Here is a 15848-nt window from a genome sequence, read left to right as displayed (position 1 = left end):
TAAAACTCTCTTAGAAGTTATTAGAGTTTAATAATATTTTTTTTAATAAAAAAGTAAAGATCTTATCTACGCTTAAGTAGGGAGATTATATTATTAAGATTAAAAGCGATAAAAAGCCGCTATATAGCCTCTTATATAATTTATTTTAAATAAAATTAGCGAAGTTATAGCGCTATCTAAAGAACTCTCTTTAGAAAAATTAAATCCGCTATTCGACTTTCTTAGTTAAAATATTAATTCTTTTTATTCTTAAAAAGAATAAAGGGCTTTATTTTTACGTTAATTATCGAAGCCTAAACGCGATAACTATTAAAAATCGATATTTGTTATTTCTAATTATTAAGACTCTAAATCGCTTATATAGAGCTAAAGTCTTTATAAAGCTAAATCTTAAGAATATCTATTATTAAATTCGAATTAAAGAAGATAATAAGTGGAAAATAGCGTTCCGCAGTTATTACGGCTACTTCGAATATTTAATTATATCTTTTAAACTCGCTAATATATTAATAACTTTTTAAGTATATATTAATAGAGTTTTTATAGGTCTAGTAAATATAATATATATAATATATTTAAATAATATTTTAATTTATAGTACTAATTTAGCGAAGTATTAATAGTATATTAAGTAAGTGCTTAAGCGTTTATATTAGTTTCAACTATACGCTAATCTAAAGAAGTATTAATTCTATATCGAACGAATTAAGTTTCTAGAGTTTATTATATCTATCGAAGATATCGTAATAGATTAAAAACGTATCGCTATTATTAAAAAGTAATTAAAATTAAAAAGTTATTAAAATATATAAGTCTTTTTAGACTTTACTAATTTCTATTAGTAATTTATTTATAATTATTTTAATATAGTAGCGTTACTTACTAACTTACTTAAAGAAAGTAAAAATAATAAAAAATCTAAATTGTTAGAGTAAATAGATAACGCGAAGCTAACATTTTAATAGCTTCAAAGTACTTTTATAACCACGTCATTTCTATATTACTACGATTTAAATTTAAAGCTATATCTTAAAATCGACGCTTTCAACTTCGATATAAGAATTATACTTTTATAATCGAATAAGAATAATTACTAACGACTAGTAATATTCTAATTTAGAAAAATAATTTATATAGAGTAAAACTATAAGATTTATAATTAAGAGCTATTTATTATTATAGTATTTATAAAGTAATAACGTTATTATCTAGAAGATAGTATATTTTATATTAAAATTCTAATAAATTATAATAATCTTAGAGACTTTATAAAGTAGAAGAAATTAAATTTTAGATAAGCTCGTTAGGCGCTAAAGTTAGCTACTTATAACTTTAAAATTTTTTATTAAATAAATAAATTAAATTTTATTAACTCGCTATCGCGACGTCTTAATTATAAGAGAACTTCGTTATTAAATATTAAACTTTTATCGATATTATAGAATAAATTTATACTTTAAATTAGTAACGAGTAGTTATAAAGAGATAAGGAGATTATAACGGCGATAACGCTCGTATTTCGTATTGTCGGCGTTTAGATAGTTATTTCTAGAAGAGAGTCTAAGATCGTATAAGAGATTACTTATAACGTACTTTAAAGACTAATAAAAATATTAATTCGAGATTTATAAGCTTATAATAATTAAATGAGCTCTTTTTAAACTAATATTAATAAGCTAGTAATTAAGCGTTATATATATAGTTAAATATAGATCTTAAATTTTAAGAAACTATTAAGATATAATAGTCGCCTTTATATCTCTAGAGATAAGATCTTAAGAAAAGAGCTTATTAGTAAATGCTATAATGATTTATTATTAAGATATTTTAGCGCTACGAAGATATATAAGCTACTTACTTATAAATATTATTAAAATAAAAGTCTAAAGTAAGTTATCGATTATATTAAGATATATAACGTTTATTAGTAAATTAAAGCTTCGCGATATCGTCTATATAGCGAGTTAAGCTCGCTTCTTATCGCTATTAAGCTATAAAAGAAAATTTTTATAGACTTTATTATCGACTTATTAGCGAGTAAGTATAAGAATATTATCTACGATACTATTCTAGTTATAATAAATCGATTTATAAAAATAATAAGATATATTTCTATATCTATTATAATCGATATCGCTTAGCTAATAAAAGTATTTTATTTCGAAATAGTATATCGCTATAATATATTAAATGATATTATTAGTAATAAAGATTCTATATTTACTAATAGCTTCTAATTCGCTATTTACTTTTATTTTAAAATTAAGCGATATCTAAGTATCGTCTTTTACTCGTAAATCGATAGATAGATTAAGCGATAAAATTAGATACTAGAATATTTTTTACGCGTATTTACTAATGATAAATAAAATATTTAAATAAAATAACTATTAATAGTAGAGTTCGCTTATATAAATAATTGATATTTCTTTATCGAAATAATATTATTCTTTCTAATATATAAATATTATTCTAAAATTCGTTAGGAGATTAAGAATAATTTTATCGAGGGGGAGATACTCGCTATAAATAATAGGATAAAGAAGTTATAAGTATTAAGAAATAAGATAGTAGAGTATTTTCGTAGCGCGGTTACGGCTTAGTTTAAGTATTATAATAAAATATATTAATCTTAAAGCTATAAAGTAGATAATTTGATAATACTAGCGACTAAGAATCTAAAGTAGAAATATCTAAATAAAAAGTTATCTTATAAATTTATAAGACTATTTTAGATTATAAATAAGATAGAGACGTAGATATATCGTCTACTTCTATTCTCGACGTATAGAATTTATAATATCTTTTATATATTATTATTTAAGTCTTATTATCTTCGCGATTATAATAATATAGCGAAAGTCTTTATATAGACTCTCGATCTTATTAATAACAATAAGCTTTAGAAGATTAAAGAAATTATTAATAAGATTAAATATAAGAAAGGCGTTTAATATAAAGTTAAATAAATTAATTAAGACGAAAAGTATAATTAATAGCTATTAGATAATAAACTTATTAGTATTAGCGAGCTAATTTAAGTCTATAAGTAGGCGAATAGTAAACGAAAGCATTAAGTAATAAATAATAAGTCTCTTATTATTAAAGAGCTTAATTAATTATATAAATTAACGGCGAGTAAGCGAAGACGATAAAATTAAATATAATTATCGACTAGATTAGATATATTTTTAGATAATATTTATACTACGCGCGTATTCCTCTATATTTACTATTATTAAGATATAGATTAATAAAATAATTATATTATTTAATTATCTACTAAACTCTACTATAAAGAAGATTTATTATATTAGAATATATATTATTAATATAGACGTATTTTTATCTAGAATAGCTATTAAAGAACTATCTAGAGATCTTATATTAGCGCTACTACTAAAAAAAGATTATTATTTAAATATTTTTTATTATCTTAATATTAGATCTCGAGTCGAGTTTATTAATTTAGTTCTTTAATAAGAAGATAATTAAAGTATAGTCTTCGTATTAATATCTATTAACGTTCGCCGTATATCGATAAAGACTCTTAAGCTTCTTCTTTAGTAACTCATTTATTCTCTTTAATTTCTCTATATACTTATATATCGCTATAAGCTAGTCTTAGAAATCTATAATTATAATAAAGATAATTAAAGCTATCGCTATTATATATTTCTATAATTTATACTATTAAATAATCTTTTTATTAAGCTTAGTCTATTAATAAGATAACTTTTAAGATTATCTAGTATAGCGATAGCGTTATATTAATTTTCTTATCTATATCTAAAGATATAGAGGGATTTTAATATAGCGACTAATACTACGTCTTTCGATCTTATAGTTATTATAGAGAGAAGACTTATTTTAAATATATAAATTATTATTTTAATAAAAGTAAGTTCTATATAGTAAATTAGATATTAGAATTTATTAATAGATATATATACGAAGCGATAGTAATAAGAATAGTTAAGGATTAGTAGTCGCGCCTATAAAATAACTATATACTTACTATTAAAGTTATTATTATTATTAAAAAAGAGTACTATAGAATTATTAATCTACGTATCGATATAATTAATAATAATAAGATACTTACGATAAAGAGAAGTAGACTACTAATATAATAAGATATACTATACTTATATTAGTATTAATATCGATATTATAACGCTAGAGTAAGTACTTATAAGAGAGACGTTAGAAGTTATAAAGAATAAAAATAAATAATTCGAAAGAGATTTTTATATTCTTTATCGTAGCGCTATTATTAGTAAATAGTACTTAGTAACGTAAATAGTAGTAATGTAATAATATTTTACTACTATCTATTAGACCGCGTCGTCTAGCTATTATTATTATTTCTACTATTATTAATTAATAATCGAGAATATTATCGCGAACGCGTCGCTCTATTAATTACTCCCTTCGAATCTCTATAATAAAGATTATTATTATATTACTTCGCTATAAACGCAATACGCTATAAAAATAACGTTACTTATAGAAAAACTCTTCTCTCTTCTTTTATTTACTAGATTTTCGAGATTTTATTATAAGTTTCTAAATCTAATATTATTCGCTATAGAGGCTATTAACTAGCGCTATAAAAACGCTAATACTAAGCGCGTCGACTTACTATAGATTATTATTAATTAATATTATAAAAGCGATATTATTCTCGAAGATAATATTAATATTATTATATAATATATTAGTAACGCGTCTACGGCGCGTAAGAGTTAGTTCTATTACGTTATTAGAATAATATTATAATCTTAATAAATTAACTCTTTTCTCTTATTTCTCTATTAGAGTTTAAAGATTTTTTAATAAGCGTTCTATCTTTACTTAGACGTCTAGAAATTAGAGTCTAGAAGAGAAGATAATTATTAGACCTAATACGTTATAGGCCTTAACGCTACTTATATTAAGACGTCGATATCATATATACTATATTAGAGTCCCTTTTAGAATCTAATTTTAATAACGTATCTCGTATGTCTAGGGGCTTAGCGAATATAGGTCTACTTCGTATATCTTAGAGTTTTAGTATTTCTTAGAGATTAGTTCTACTATTAAATATACTATTAAACTTTATAACGATACTACGTCTTTTATAGCCTATATTCGCTAGTTAATCGTTAGTAGACTACGCCCTTATAATATACTTAATAAGATTATCGTAGAATTTGAGAAATAATTAACTTCCTTAACTTATTTTGTTATAAGTATATTAATAGGTTCTTCTAAGAACGGATAAGGGTATCTTATACACGTTGCTTAAATGATCTAGAAGATTATCGACTGTAGAGTATGAGCGATATCGTCGTCTGATAGACACGTGCTAACTGGCTTCCTCTCTAAGTCTCACTATAACGTAGGTAATTTTGAAGGTATCGGTGAGGAAATAATCACCATTGTGGGTAAGCTTGTCTTGAATTCTCATTTTCCAGTCATCGAATAGTATTGAATTAGTGCCCGTGAAGATAGGTGGATCTGGCAGCCTTGGGCTAAGTGGCTGTCTGACTGGCTGTGGCGAGATTGGTCGATTTGCTCTTAGTGCTTCGAAATCTCGTGGTTTGGGTGAAGGTGGGGATGGGGGTGGAAGGGTAGAGATGCCAGCCGAGTTTTGGGCCTGTGTCTCTCTTTGTTGCCCTGGCAACTCCTGCGAAGGAGAAGAAGCTGGGATGCCAGGCGGATTTTGGCTACGCCTCTCCTTCGGATGACTTGATGTCTCTCGATATCGCTGATAAAGGTCCTTAGCAGATAGAGATCGCTGTATACGTGGCATACGAAGTTGTGGCGAATTTGGAGGCGAATATCTCGCATGTAGGTCGTCGTACGTAAGGTAGGGATAGCCGCGGTATGTAGGTGATCGGCGATGCGGAGGGAGGTATCTTGGTGTTGATGTAGGTGGAATTGAGTGAGAATTTGAGGAATTCATGATGTGTTGAATGTAGGTAAGAACGGAGCGGAGAAGATAGGCGTAAAAATGGCGATTTTGGCTGGGCTTCCCCGTGGAGGTTTATTGCAATATCGAATAGTGTCTTTGTCGAGTGGAATGGAGAGATCTCTGTATTGAGTGTTGAAATTTTGTTTCTTCGCGGGGTTCTGCAACACTCGTTTCTTGACCGATCAAGTCGCCGTAAAGACTATGAGTACTCTAAATAGTGTCCTTTCGAATGGTAGGAAGTCCGCCGGTAGTTTGCTATTCGTTATAGATTTTTTGCGGGGAACGAAGCGGAGACGAATTTCTTGTATTCGATGTAGGGAACTCGTTTTTTGATGGATTAGGCTACCGTTGATAATGTAGGTTGTCTGATATAGGTTCTTTCGAATGATGTAGGTGGTTTGTGATTTGTATGTGTGGTGGGGCTTCTGTATGGTAGAAATACCCAGCGTTTTCTTTATCAGGCTCGGTCGCTTGCTTCGAGCAGAAAGTGAAAACCCGTCAATTCTCTTCGCCGGGGGGTGTACGAAGGAGCTTTATTATAATGTCAGGACTAGTATAGGTGCGATACCAGTATGGGTGAGGTAGAACGAGGATAATAAGGCTACCGAACTATGTAGGTGGGAAGGAGGCATGATATGGTAGGGGATGCCTCCGCCAAGGCACTAGGCCATAGGGCTGAGTGGTAAAAGTAAAAAATAAAAAAAAAAAAAATTTTTTTTTTTTTTTTTTTTTTTTTTAAAATAAATTAATTTATTAATTTATTTTTATTTAAAAAATTTTTTTTTTTTTTATTTTTTTTTTTTTTTTTTTTTTTTTGTGGGGGTTTATTAAAAAAAAAAAAAATTTTTTTTTGGGGGGGTTTTTTGGTGGGGGGGCCTATTTTTTTTTTTTTTTTTTTTCATATTTTTTTTTTTATTTTTTTTTAAAAAATGCAGGGGGTTTTAAACCCTTACCCTAATGTTCAGGACTTTCGGTGGCAACCTCCGTAAGATAGGTATAATCTCCGAGGCCAAGCATGAGTTCTTCCTCCCCCCAGTCCAAAAAAAAATAGCTTCTGACTCTCGGGCATGAGTCAGGTTGCCAAGGATAGAATTTTCTGACCTTGAAGCTGACGGTATCACGATCATCATGCAGACTCCTAAGAGGCGCGATGGGAGAGTCATCATCCATTTCGTAAGCCAAATTGATGGCCTCAGGGCTGGCACTCCCTGTCCTGTGGCTCATCTCTGTGACAGGACTATGGTCCGTAAGAAGAACAAGGTGCCCTTTCTTCAATGCTAACTGATAGGATCAAGATTGCTTCTATGCCGCTGTCTTCGAAAAGGAAGGAAATCCGGCTTGGAAATTTCTGCCCCTGGCTGTACAACAGAAGCAAATCATCGTCACCTGCAACTATGAAGCTCGACGAAGAGGCCTTTACAAGCTACAGCTTGTGCAGGAAGCCAAGAAAATGTGCCCCGATATGATACTAGTCCTCGGCGAAGACTTGACTCGCTTCCGGAATGCATCCAAAGATAACTACAATTTCTTGAGAGGCTACAGTTGGAGTAATAAGGTCGAGAGGCTCGGCTTCGACGAAGTAAGCCTCTCGACAATGACAAAGAGCGGCGTCGTGTACACCATGGCTGAGTCAGAGCAGGTTTTTATGGATGTCACTGATCTTGTCGACTACAACTCTGCCCTTCTCAATCACAATGACTTGACCACTTCTTTCTTTCACCTGGATCATAATGATCCAACCGTTGGTTTCCCGTTTGATGCATCGCGCGTATTTGGTCATACCTTCCCTGCAGCTTCAACGATTCCAGCATCCGGGATTGTCTCCGCAAATAATTCTTCTTCCAATGAATCAGTCGATCTTTTGCTCCGTCTGCGTCTCGGATCTTATCTTGCTTGGCACTTGAGGTACCAATTGGAGGAGCAACAGGGTTACACTTGTACAGTCGGCATCGGCACCAACAAGCTCATATCAAAATTGGTAGGCAATCTCAATAAGCCAAAGGGTCAGACGACTCTTCTTCCGCCCTATAACCCTGATCATAGAGATGGTAGGAGCAATGTGATTGATTTCATTGACGGTCATGACATTGGTAAAATACCCGGCATGTACGTTATACTTTCCGAGGCAATTCTTCCCTATTCATGCTGTCTTATGAGTCATCAGGCGTGTCTCAAGAGTTCTCTGCTCCTAAGACATGTCTTTGGACCCAGATTCCCTTCCGAAACAGTAATGCTGACTCCGGAATCATCAAGTGGCTTCAAAATTGCTCAAAAGATCAGAAAACACGTGTTAGGACGTCCAGCGGCCTTTGATGCTGGCCTTGTCTATGGTGGTACCATGGAGAATGTACATGTGCGAGATGTCCGCATACTTGAAGGTATGGGACCGGAACCACTGGGCCGATTGCTTGCTGGTCCGGGCGTCCCACGAGACTTGGGAGATAAGGTCTGGGGTTTGCTCCATGGCGTCGATGACACGGAGGTAGCGAAAGCCAAAGAAGTGCCCCAGCAAATTAGCATTGTGAGCTACGATCAATGTCACTTAGGGTATCGTTATTGATACCGCGGGTAGGAAGACAGCTACATCAGGCTAGACGACATTGAGCAGGTCAAAAAAGAATTGAAAATGCTGTCTGTCAGTCTCATCAAACGAATGCGCCTGGACCTGACTTCTTTGGTGGATGAGAGAGATATTGGTATAGCCCTCGAAAGAGAAGAAGAAGGCCTTGCCCGTGATACCAAGGCCACTGCATCCCGAAGGTGGATTGCCCATCCCAATACATTACGACTCTCCACTCGCCCTCGGCCGCCTCTCAATCCTGACGGAACACGTTCAAGGAACCTCACTCGCATATCCAAATCTAGCTCCATGCCATCGTTCGTGCAAAGTCTTGCCCAGGATATCACCGTCCTGGCCGAAAAATTTGTTGAAGAAGCCGTGTTGCCCTTGTTCCGAAAGCTACATCCAGAAAAATCAGGCTGGAATCTCAGTCTGCTCAACCTTTGCGCAACAAACATGTCCATGGTTGCAAGTGAGGGAAAGGCCAGCGCTGGTAGGGACATTGGAAGGATGCTTAGAAGACAGGAAGATGTGCTCAAGGATTGGAAGATTGCTGATGTGGATGTCGCGCCTTCTGACGATGAGCCGGAGGATCGCCAGATAAAGCAAGACGGCATTGGTCAGTTTGAGCGTGAAATTTCCAGTCATTACCCTCCGGATCACGCTGGTCTTAGGACCGACCACGCCCTCCTATCTACGCAAGGAAGCTCTCTTGCCGATGAGGCATGGGATAGCGAGGGTGATGAGAATGACCAGGGAGACAAGTGCCAAGCATGTGGTGCAACCCTGCCGTCTTTCGCTATGGGTGCCCACGAGCGCTTCCATTCCTTGTCCGGTTGACAAATAACTCTGGCAGTCGGGCTCTTAAATTTTCGCTCGACGTATGATAAGAAGAAGCATTTGACGGTATTGTAACAGCCAATCAACTCGCAACTACGGTATCCTCCCCGATTTATGACTACTGTCGAAGAAACATCAACATCGATCTCTCCACAATGGTGCTCGATAGTCTCTTTGTCTAGGCGTTCGGTTACGGTTAAGTGATCTCCATACTGCCTGTAGCATCTTGAGCTCTGCAGCCTAGACGCTAGCCTGGCAGGCGGTAGAAAGTCATCTTCTGCTGACAACTGCTCCCTTGAAAATATCTCTGGCCGACTATCGAGTCATCACAGTCCTGTAAACCAGCGCTTCAGATGTCACCACTTTAACACGAGACACACAACTTTATGGAAAGACGCTGTTGAAGAAAGACAAGTGAATCAGCCGGAAGCGCAGGTCAGGTCTCTTGATGCAAGAGACTAGGCAGGCTCATGTAGTAGTGTTCCACAGGCAATGAGCGGGTTGGAGGGCAGGCAATGCCGGTACGCATTGAGTGTAATCATGGGTCTGAACGGCAAACTCGAAGCGAGGAATAGGATAGGTGAAGCACGTATGGGCCGTCATAGTAAATGCGGAAACAATTCACAACTGCATATCACCATCGTCCAGACCGTGGGCTCGTGGATGCCAAGGATCTATGAGATGATATTCCTTCACCCCAAGATATAGCCTTGCCTCTTATACATCTCCCCAATTTGCCCATTTATTGATTGCTAAGGTACCTTAGCTATTCCCAAAGAGGCTTACATGTTCACCCCCAGCCTCTCGGGATTTGGGCTGTCCTGGATGTCTATTGGTTTCCTTAGCTTGCTGCCTCTTCGTGACATGACAGCAAGAACGGGGTCGAATTCATTGATCCTCGTGGAAATACACGGCTGATTGGCTCCACTCCTACGGTCCTACCCGACCGCACCTTTCCACCATGCCACACACCCAAGAACAAAAACGACGACCATTCCATCTTCTACGACCGTACTCCAGATCCCACTGTATCTCGCTGCTAACCTAACATATCCCTTCCACGGCTCCGGCAGCATGTTCCCCACAATCCCAATCCACCCTCCCAGCTGACTGCCGGTTCCTTTCTCCAGGAAGAACCTCGAGCTTTGCAGTACCAGTTCCGCCGTTGCAAATAGCCAAAATACGTTGACACCCCCCTCGTGTCCAGCTCCCGCAACGCCACCTCTTGAGACATCCCCATTAAATGCGTGCGACGTAGCCGTAACGTAGATACCCAGTACCAAGGCAAAGACAGCATGCACAATCTTCCACAGGTACCCATACGTATCCTCCTGCTTCGTCTGCGTCCCACCCGTGCCAGGCATGCCCATCCCACCGGCCCCCATCATAGCCGCCAGACCAGGCGGCAACCCGCCTTCTCCTTCCGCTCCTGGTCCTTCAGCACCGGGCATACCGCCCATGAATTGTTGTAGCATCTTCATCATCGGATCCTCTTCCCCCTGCTGTTGCTGACCATCGGCGCCAGGCTGAGGAGCCCCGCCCCGCAGGAGCGCACGTATATCCGCTTCCGTTGGAGCACCATTGTTCGAGTTCGGGGTACGATTTGCGGATGGGTGGGTGGAGAGATCGACTTCTTCCGGGTCGCCGTGCGTGGAGGGCGAAGAGGTGGGGAGTGTGCCAGGAGGAGGTTCTTTCTACAGTATTAGCAATCGGTCAGGGGGTGGGCAAGCATACTATGAAGCCTACCGGGTAGATTCTGTCTGCCGGAGAGGTTGGTGATTTTCTCTAATCGTGCAGAACCTCCGGCTTTGATCTTGGCCTCACGTCGCTCGCGGCGAAGGCGAGCTTGCTGCTGCGTTGGGGTTTCGACGTCGCCGCCTTGAGCTTGGGGCTCTGGGCTGTCCATGGTTGTGTCAATATTCACAAGTGGGAAGGAAGCGAAGTGTTGCTGTCTAATCCATCAATGATTCATGTTAGGATACATTTCAGCCTCAGCCAACGCTAAGTGTCAATACAAATATAACCATTAGCTCCCTTTTCACCAGTAGATTGAGGTAAGGTAATTTTCTACGTCTTTCATAACTTCTTGTTCTATAGTACAGATAAACCGGGATGATACCTTCAATCTTCAATTCTAGCGTGGCGGGATCGGAAATGTAAAATCTCCTTTGTGTAATTATACTAGGTCATACTAAGTTCACTGGAATATTAGGGCAGGTCGAGATGAACCAAGTCATGAGTAGGAGCAAACCTACGATTGCTAACAAGGAACACGCTGCAATAGGCGAAATAAGTAGGTTTGTGAGGGTTTCAGAGGAGGACGATGGTATTACAACGCATACTGTAGGACTCTTTGGACCAGCCAGTCCCCCTTGATATAACTACAATCGCCGAAAAGCAAGCAAGAAGCAGAAAAGTTCAAGTTTCTGTCTCCACTCCAGGTTCTCTTCCACCCAACCCTCCGGTGATCTTATGCTGCATCTTCTTCATTGAGAATTTAGCCTCGTCTTTCGCAAATGCAAGGTTCTGTACAATACGTGATTAGCATGCCTTCAGCCCAAAGCGCTCTGCTGAGAACCAAGACTTACCCTGACAGGTTTCCACTGCATCAAACCCCTATTTTTTCTTTTTTCGGACTTCTTGTTCGCTACTGCCCTCGTCTGCTCATCGTCCTGTAGTGTCGTTCCCTCAGCAGCGCTCCCATTCATGTCTTTCCCTGCCCCCCTGTTCTCCGCATCTTGTACGCCGATGTCAGACTCCGAATCGCTGTCATCGCCCTCGTCGCCTATGTGGTCATCGTCGTCGCTTGGAACGTGAGGATCATGGACAGGCTTATCCACACCAGGCTCTGCTCGCTTACGGCCCTGTGAGTCCATGTAAGCTTTCGGATCATGCGTAAAAGCACCGCTCCAGTCCTGGCCATCTTTCGCAAGCCACTTCTTTCGCTCTTCCGGGTCAGCTTGCTTGAGGACATCGCGGCCTTCAGTCAAAGACTGATCGTGTAGCTCTCGCACTTTCGGCGGCATTTCCTTGGTCACACGCTTTTCGCGAACGCCTTCCGCAAGACAAGCCTCCCAAGTTTCGAACGTCTCCCGCGATTCGTTGTCGACAACAAATTGCTCATGGTCCTCATCTATACCAGCTTTGAACTGACAACGAAATTGCAGACGGCCTATTTCTTCAGTGTCTTCCAGGCCAGGGACTTCTTTGGCGCGAATGTTATCCTCCGTTATGTAGTTTTGGGTCAAGCGGGCACCATTCTTGGTGGTCCAGATGGGTATGTTAATGTCCACTTCGGTATTGTCCACAAGGTGATGTAACCAGATGACAGCGTATGCGGCCGCGCCTCGTTTCCCTGTAACATGTAATTCAAAGACAACAGGTGATCGATACCGGAATTTGACCGGCAATCGCACGTTGTTTTTACCGTCTTTCTTGGCAATGTCCCAGTGCATGCCGTCGCCTTCTGCAAGCTTTTGGCATTGTGTTCTGCTAATTTGACCAATGCTGCCACCTGTCCTCATCTTCAATTTCGAGTTACTATGATAATTCAGGGCCAGGATTCTGTCGGAAGTAAATTCAAAAGTGCCAACGTCCCATCCCAGCATGTTCGGAGGCAGGCGAGTCTCGATAGCTCTGAATAGCAGAGAGATCCTGACCCGTCCAAAACCCTGATCAAATTAGCACGCGATTCCAATGTAAAATTATTGGTCCAACATACAATGCCACCATCGAGTGGGTACCAGCGAGTCACCTGAGAGCTAGTCTGCAGAATATCGGACAGCTTCAACGGCACAATGCCGAGGATAGGGTCATGCTGCCGGTGGCGCTGGTCACGGACAGTGACCGTAACGATCGCAGACCTCCAATCCCTCACGAATCTCTCGGTTCCAGCATTGAAGATTGGCTTGCTGCTGACAACCTTGGCTCGAGTACGGTATACCTGACGTGATGTTAGTAGCCATACTGCATAAAAGGTAAGAGATGCTCACTAGTTGATCATTGTACAGAATGGTGCAGTAGCTGCTTGGAAGCTGCTTGCCTACTTCTTCCGTGTTCTCGCCAGCATCCCTTGCCGGTTCATACTCTCTGCCTTTCCTATTCCCGTTACTACCTTGAATGTTCTCAAGCTCGAGGTTGACTATCTGATGAACAACAACGCTGCAGATACCGCTTGGCCACAAAGGGTCAGGAGGAGTGTGAGCTACAGCATCTTGGTCTGCGTTGTTCAATGTACCTTTATCATCTTGTAGCTCTGGGTCGTTTTTGAGCGAGTTAGGAAGATCGGGATTTTTGCCGTCAGTTCGCAGGGCAGGCCTAAACTTCGGTTTCGAGAAGTAACCCACCTCCCAGTGCAACTCTCCGGGCATCTCGCTATCGGCGTCCATCCCTGTAAGTTTTGATACTTGGGGGTACATTTTACCAGGATGCTGTATCATTTTCTGCATAGAAAGCTCGACCTTGCCCACAATGTCATCAGCGCTGGTGCGGTCCGAGTCCCATAACTCTACACTGAGTTGCTCATCAGCTTTGATGTACTCGGGGTCGACAAGCAATCTGTCGTCAATTAACATCAGGACTTCCAGGTCAGTCCCACGTACTCACGCTGCGGTCTCTTCCCATATCGGGTTCAAGTCGTCAGTAATCACACGTGTACAGTACATTGGCTTTCCATATTTGGAGAATGTCAAGGTGATATATGGATCCGAGCCTCCACCCTTGCTCCCACGCTTGTCCTGCTTGCTCAGACCTATCGCTCGGTGGATCCGAATCCACATGACACCTAATGCAAGAACGTCCTTGGCGATTTCGTCGCCTTGTAGGATTGCACCAAGATCAATGGACATCGATTTGGGGGCAACGTACATGCTGCACGCAGCTCCAATAGCATAATGGACAAAGTTCGATATCAGAGGGAGGTTGAGAATGTTGACCCCCTTCGATACCATCGGCACACATCCAGCTTGGACTTGCGGCAAGCCCATCAGGGTGAAGGTCAGATTTTTCAAATAAGGGGGCTCAGGTGTCATCTGAAGACGCAGTCTGATCGTACCCACCACTCCCTGTAATTCCACGAAAATGGGTAGCGGGACGCCAAATAGCCCCTTGATACCAAGATAGAACACCAGCTGCATATGCATATTCCGTGCTTTAGAAGATGTATCGTTGGGGTCGCTCGGCTTGGCATGATATGCAAATGATGCTTCAATGTTATAATAGTCGCCTCCTTCCTCATCGGCGGCAGCCTCTTGTGGATCCTTGTTCTTCTTGTTCTCTTCGTGGATGCTCTCCTTCAACTCTTTGACGTGCGTGTCTGGCAGAGCGCGTAAACTAAGAATTCGGATCGGATTATTTCCTTGGTTGATCTCTGCTACGCGGACATTTTCTATGATCCCAGGCACCGATGCACCCATCACATCTTCTAAAGTATCGGCCACTCCAACGAACATATCTGGATTGATCAAACCCCAGACAATTCCCAGCAATGTGTTCATCCATTCAACAGATTCTGGAAGGAGATTGGCCGTCGCCTGTACCGGTCAGCCACATGCAGAAGTTCCAGCTTAACAGAGTCTCAACGCTTACAGTCTCTCCCCTCGACTGTTCACTTGCCCATTCGACTTCTCTTCCACTACGGACGACTTCCTTCATCCAGAGGAATATACCAGAGACAATGCACATTGCTGTGGGGATCAGCCCCTTCAACGATCCGCCAAACATTTTCCCAAGCAACACGATAGCAATGAAGACTCCAATGCACAACCCTGAAGCTCTGGTCTCGAGGGCTGCGAACATGGGCTCGTAGCTGACCGAAGGTGTTGGGTGGAACAAGATGTTCGTCTTCTCCCCGTGAATGGGGACATCTGAAGTACTTCCCTCAGCCACAGGATCAGGTGGGGCGGTTATGTCTTGGTTGTGTTTGTATTCTGGGTTGCTTTGATGGGCATCGGTCTTGACAGGGGTTTCTTTGCCGAGGTTCACGTTTGGGACTGATAGCTGGGGGTCCTCGGCAGCTTTCATGAATTCCTTGTTGACATCTTCAATTTGGACTTGATTCTGGGTTGTCGGGTCGGTGACTGTCTTGAGAGTACCCGGTTCGCCGGCGTGGGTTTCCTTGTGCGGAGTGGCATCGCTGGTACCCTTTTGCCCCTGTTGGCCCTGTTGCTGCTCGAGCTTGCGGAGAGCATCAAGTTTTTCATCTCTCTCCCTCTTATCTTTATCTAGACTTGCTACGAACGTCTTGATGTCGGGGATTTTGTTTTTTCCGCTGTAGTAGCCCCCAGGCGCATGCTGTATCCCAATTGCAGATTAGATAACATACCTAAAAAGAGGGAGGGCCCATTTCAATTCACCTGTTGTTGAGACATGATGAGCCCGTAGGCTTAATCAAACACCAAAGGTGCTGGCAGCTGTGATGAAAAGGCAAGTCTAGGAAGGGGAACAATTGGTAAAAATCTTGGCATGAGAAGAAGACACTAATCTGCC

The 15848-nt window shown here is 39.9% G+C and overlaps 4 protein-coding genes across 4 annotated transcripts; 1 reads left to right on the top strand and 3 right to left on the bottom strand.

Moving 5' to 3' along the window:
- Nucleotides 1-5353: 5353 nt before the first annotated feature.
- HO173_010592 (uncharacterized protein) lies at nucleotides 5354-5953 on the bottom strand (the record flags this gene model as incomplete). Its single annotated transcript, XM_037312477.1, has 1 exon — nucleotides 5354-5953. The coding sequence occupies one exon, from the start codon at nucleotides 5951-5953 to the stop codon at nucleotides 5354-5356; it is 600 nt and encodes a 199-aa protein (XP_037160693.1).
- Nucleotides 5954-7090: 1137 nt separating this feature from the next.
- Nucleotides 7091-9362, top strand: HO173_010591 (uncharacterized protein; the record flags this gene model as incomplete). Its single annotated transcript, XM_037312476.1, has 5 exons — nucleotides 7091-7135; nucleotides 7251-7541; nucleotides 7602-8068; nucleotides 8216-8483; nucleotides 8535-9362. 5 exons carry the CDS (start codon nucleotides 7091-7093, stop codon nucleotides 9360-9362), a joined length of 1899 nt encoding a protein of 632 aa, XP_037160692.1.
- Nucleotides 9363-10300: 938 nt separating this feature from the next.
- Nucleotides 10301-11268, bottom strand: HO173_010590 (uncharacterized protein; the record flags this gene model as incomplete). Its single annotated transcript, XM_037312475.1, has 2 exons — nucleotides 10301-11052; nucleotides 11109-11268. 2 exons carry the CDS (start codon nucleotides 11266-11268, stop codon nucleotides 10301-10303), a joined length of 912 nt encoding a protein of 303 aa, XP_037160691.1.
- A 512-nt stretch (nucleotides 11269-11780) lies between these two features.
- HO173_010589 (uncharacterized protein) lies at nucleotides 11781-15730 on the bottom strand (the record flags this gene model as incomplete). Its single annotated transcript, XM_037312474.1, has 7 exons — nucleotides 11781-11888; nucleotides 11951-13033; nucleotides 13084-13305; nucleotides 13355-13919; nucleotides 13968-14893; nucleotides 14949-15653; nucleotides 15716-15730. The coding sequence occupies 7 exons, from the start codon at nucleotides 15728-15730 to the stop codon at nucleotides 11781-11783; spliced, it is 3624 nt and encodes a 1207-aa protein (XP_037160690.1).
- Nucleotides 15731-15848: the final 118 nt, after the last annotated feature.

The sequence above is a fragment of the Letharia columbiana genome (genome assembly GCF_014066305.1).
Source record: "Letharia columbiana isolate WasteWater2 chromosome Unknown Sc0000050_s0, whole genome shotgun sequence".
In the NCBI taxonomy this organism is placed as follows: domain Eukaryota; kingdom Fungi; phylum Ascomycota; class Lecanoromycetes; order Lecanorales; family Parmeliaceae; genus Letharia; species Letharia columbiana.
The sequence above is the reverse complement of the archived record's forward strand: the minus strand, read 5'-3'. Positions and strand labels throughout refer to the sequence as shown.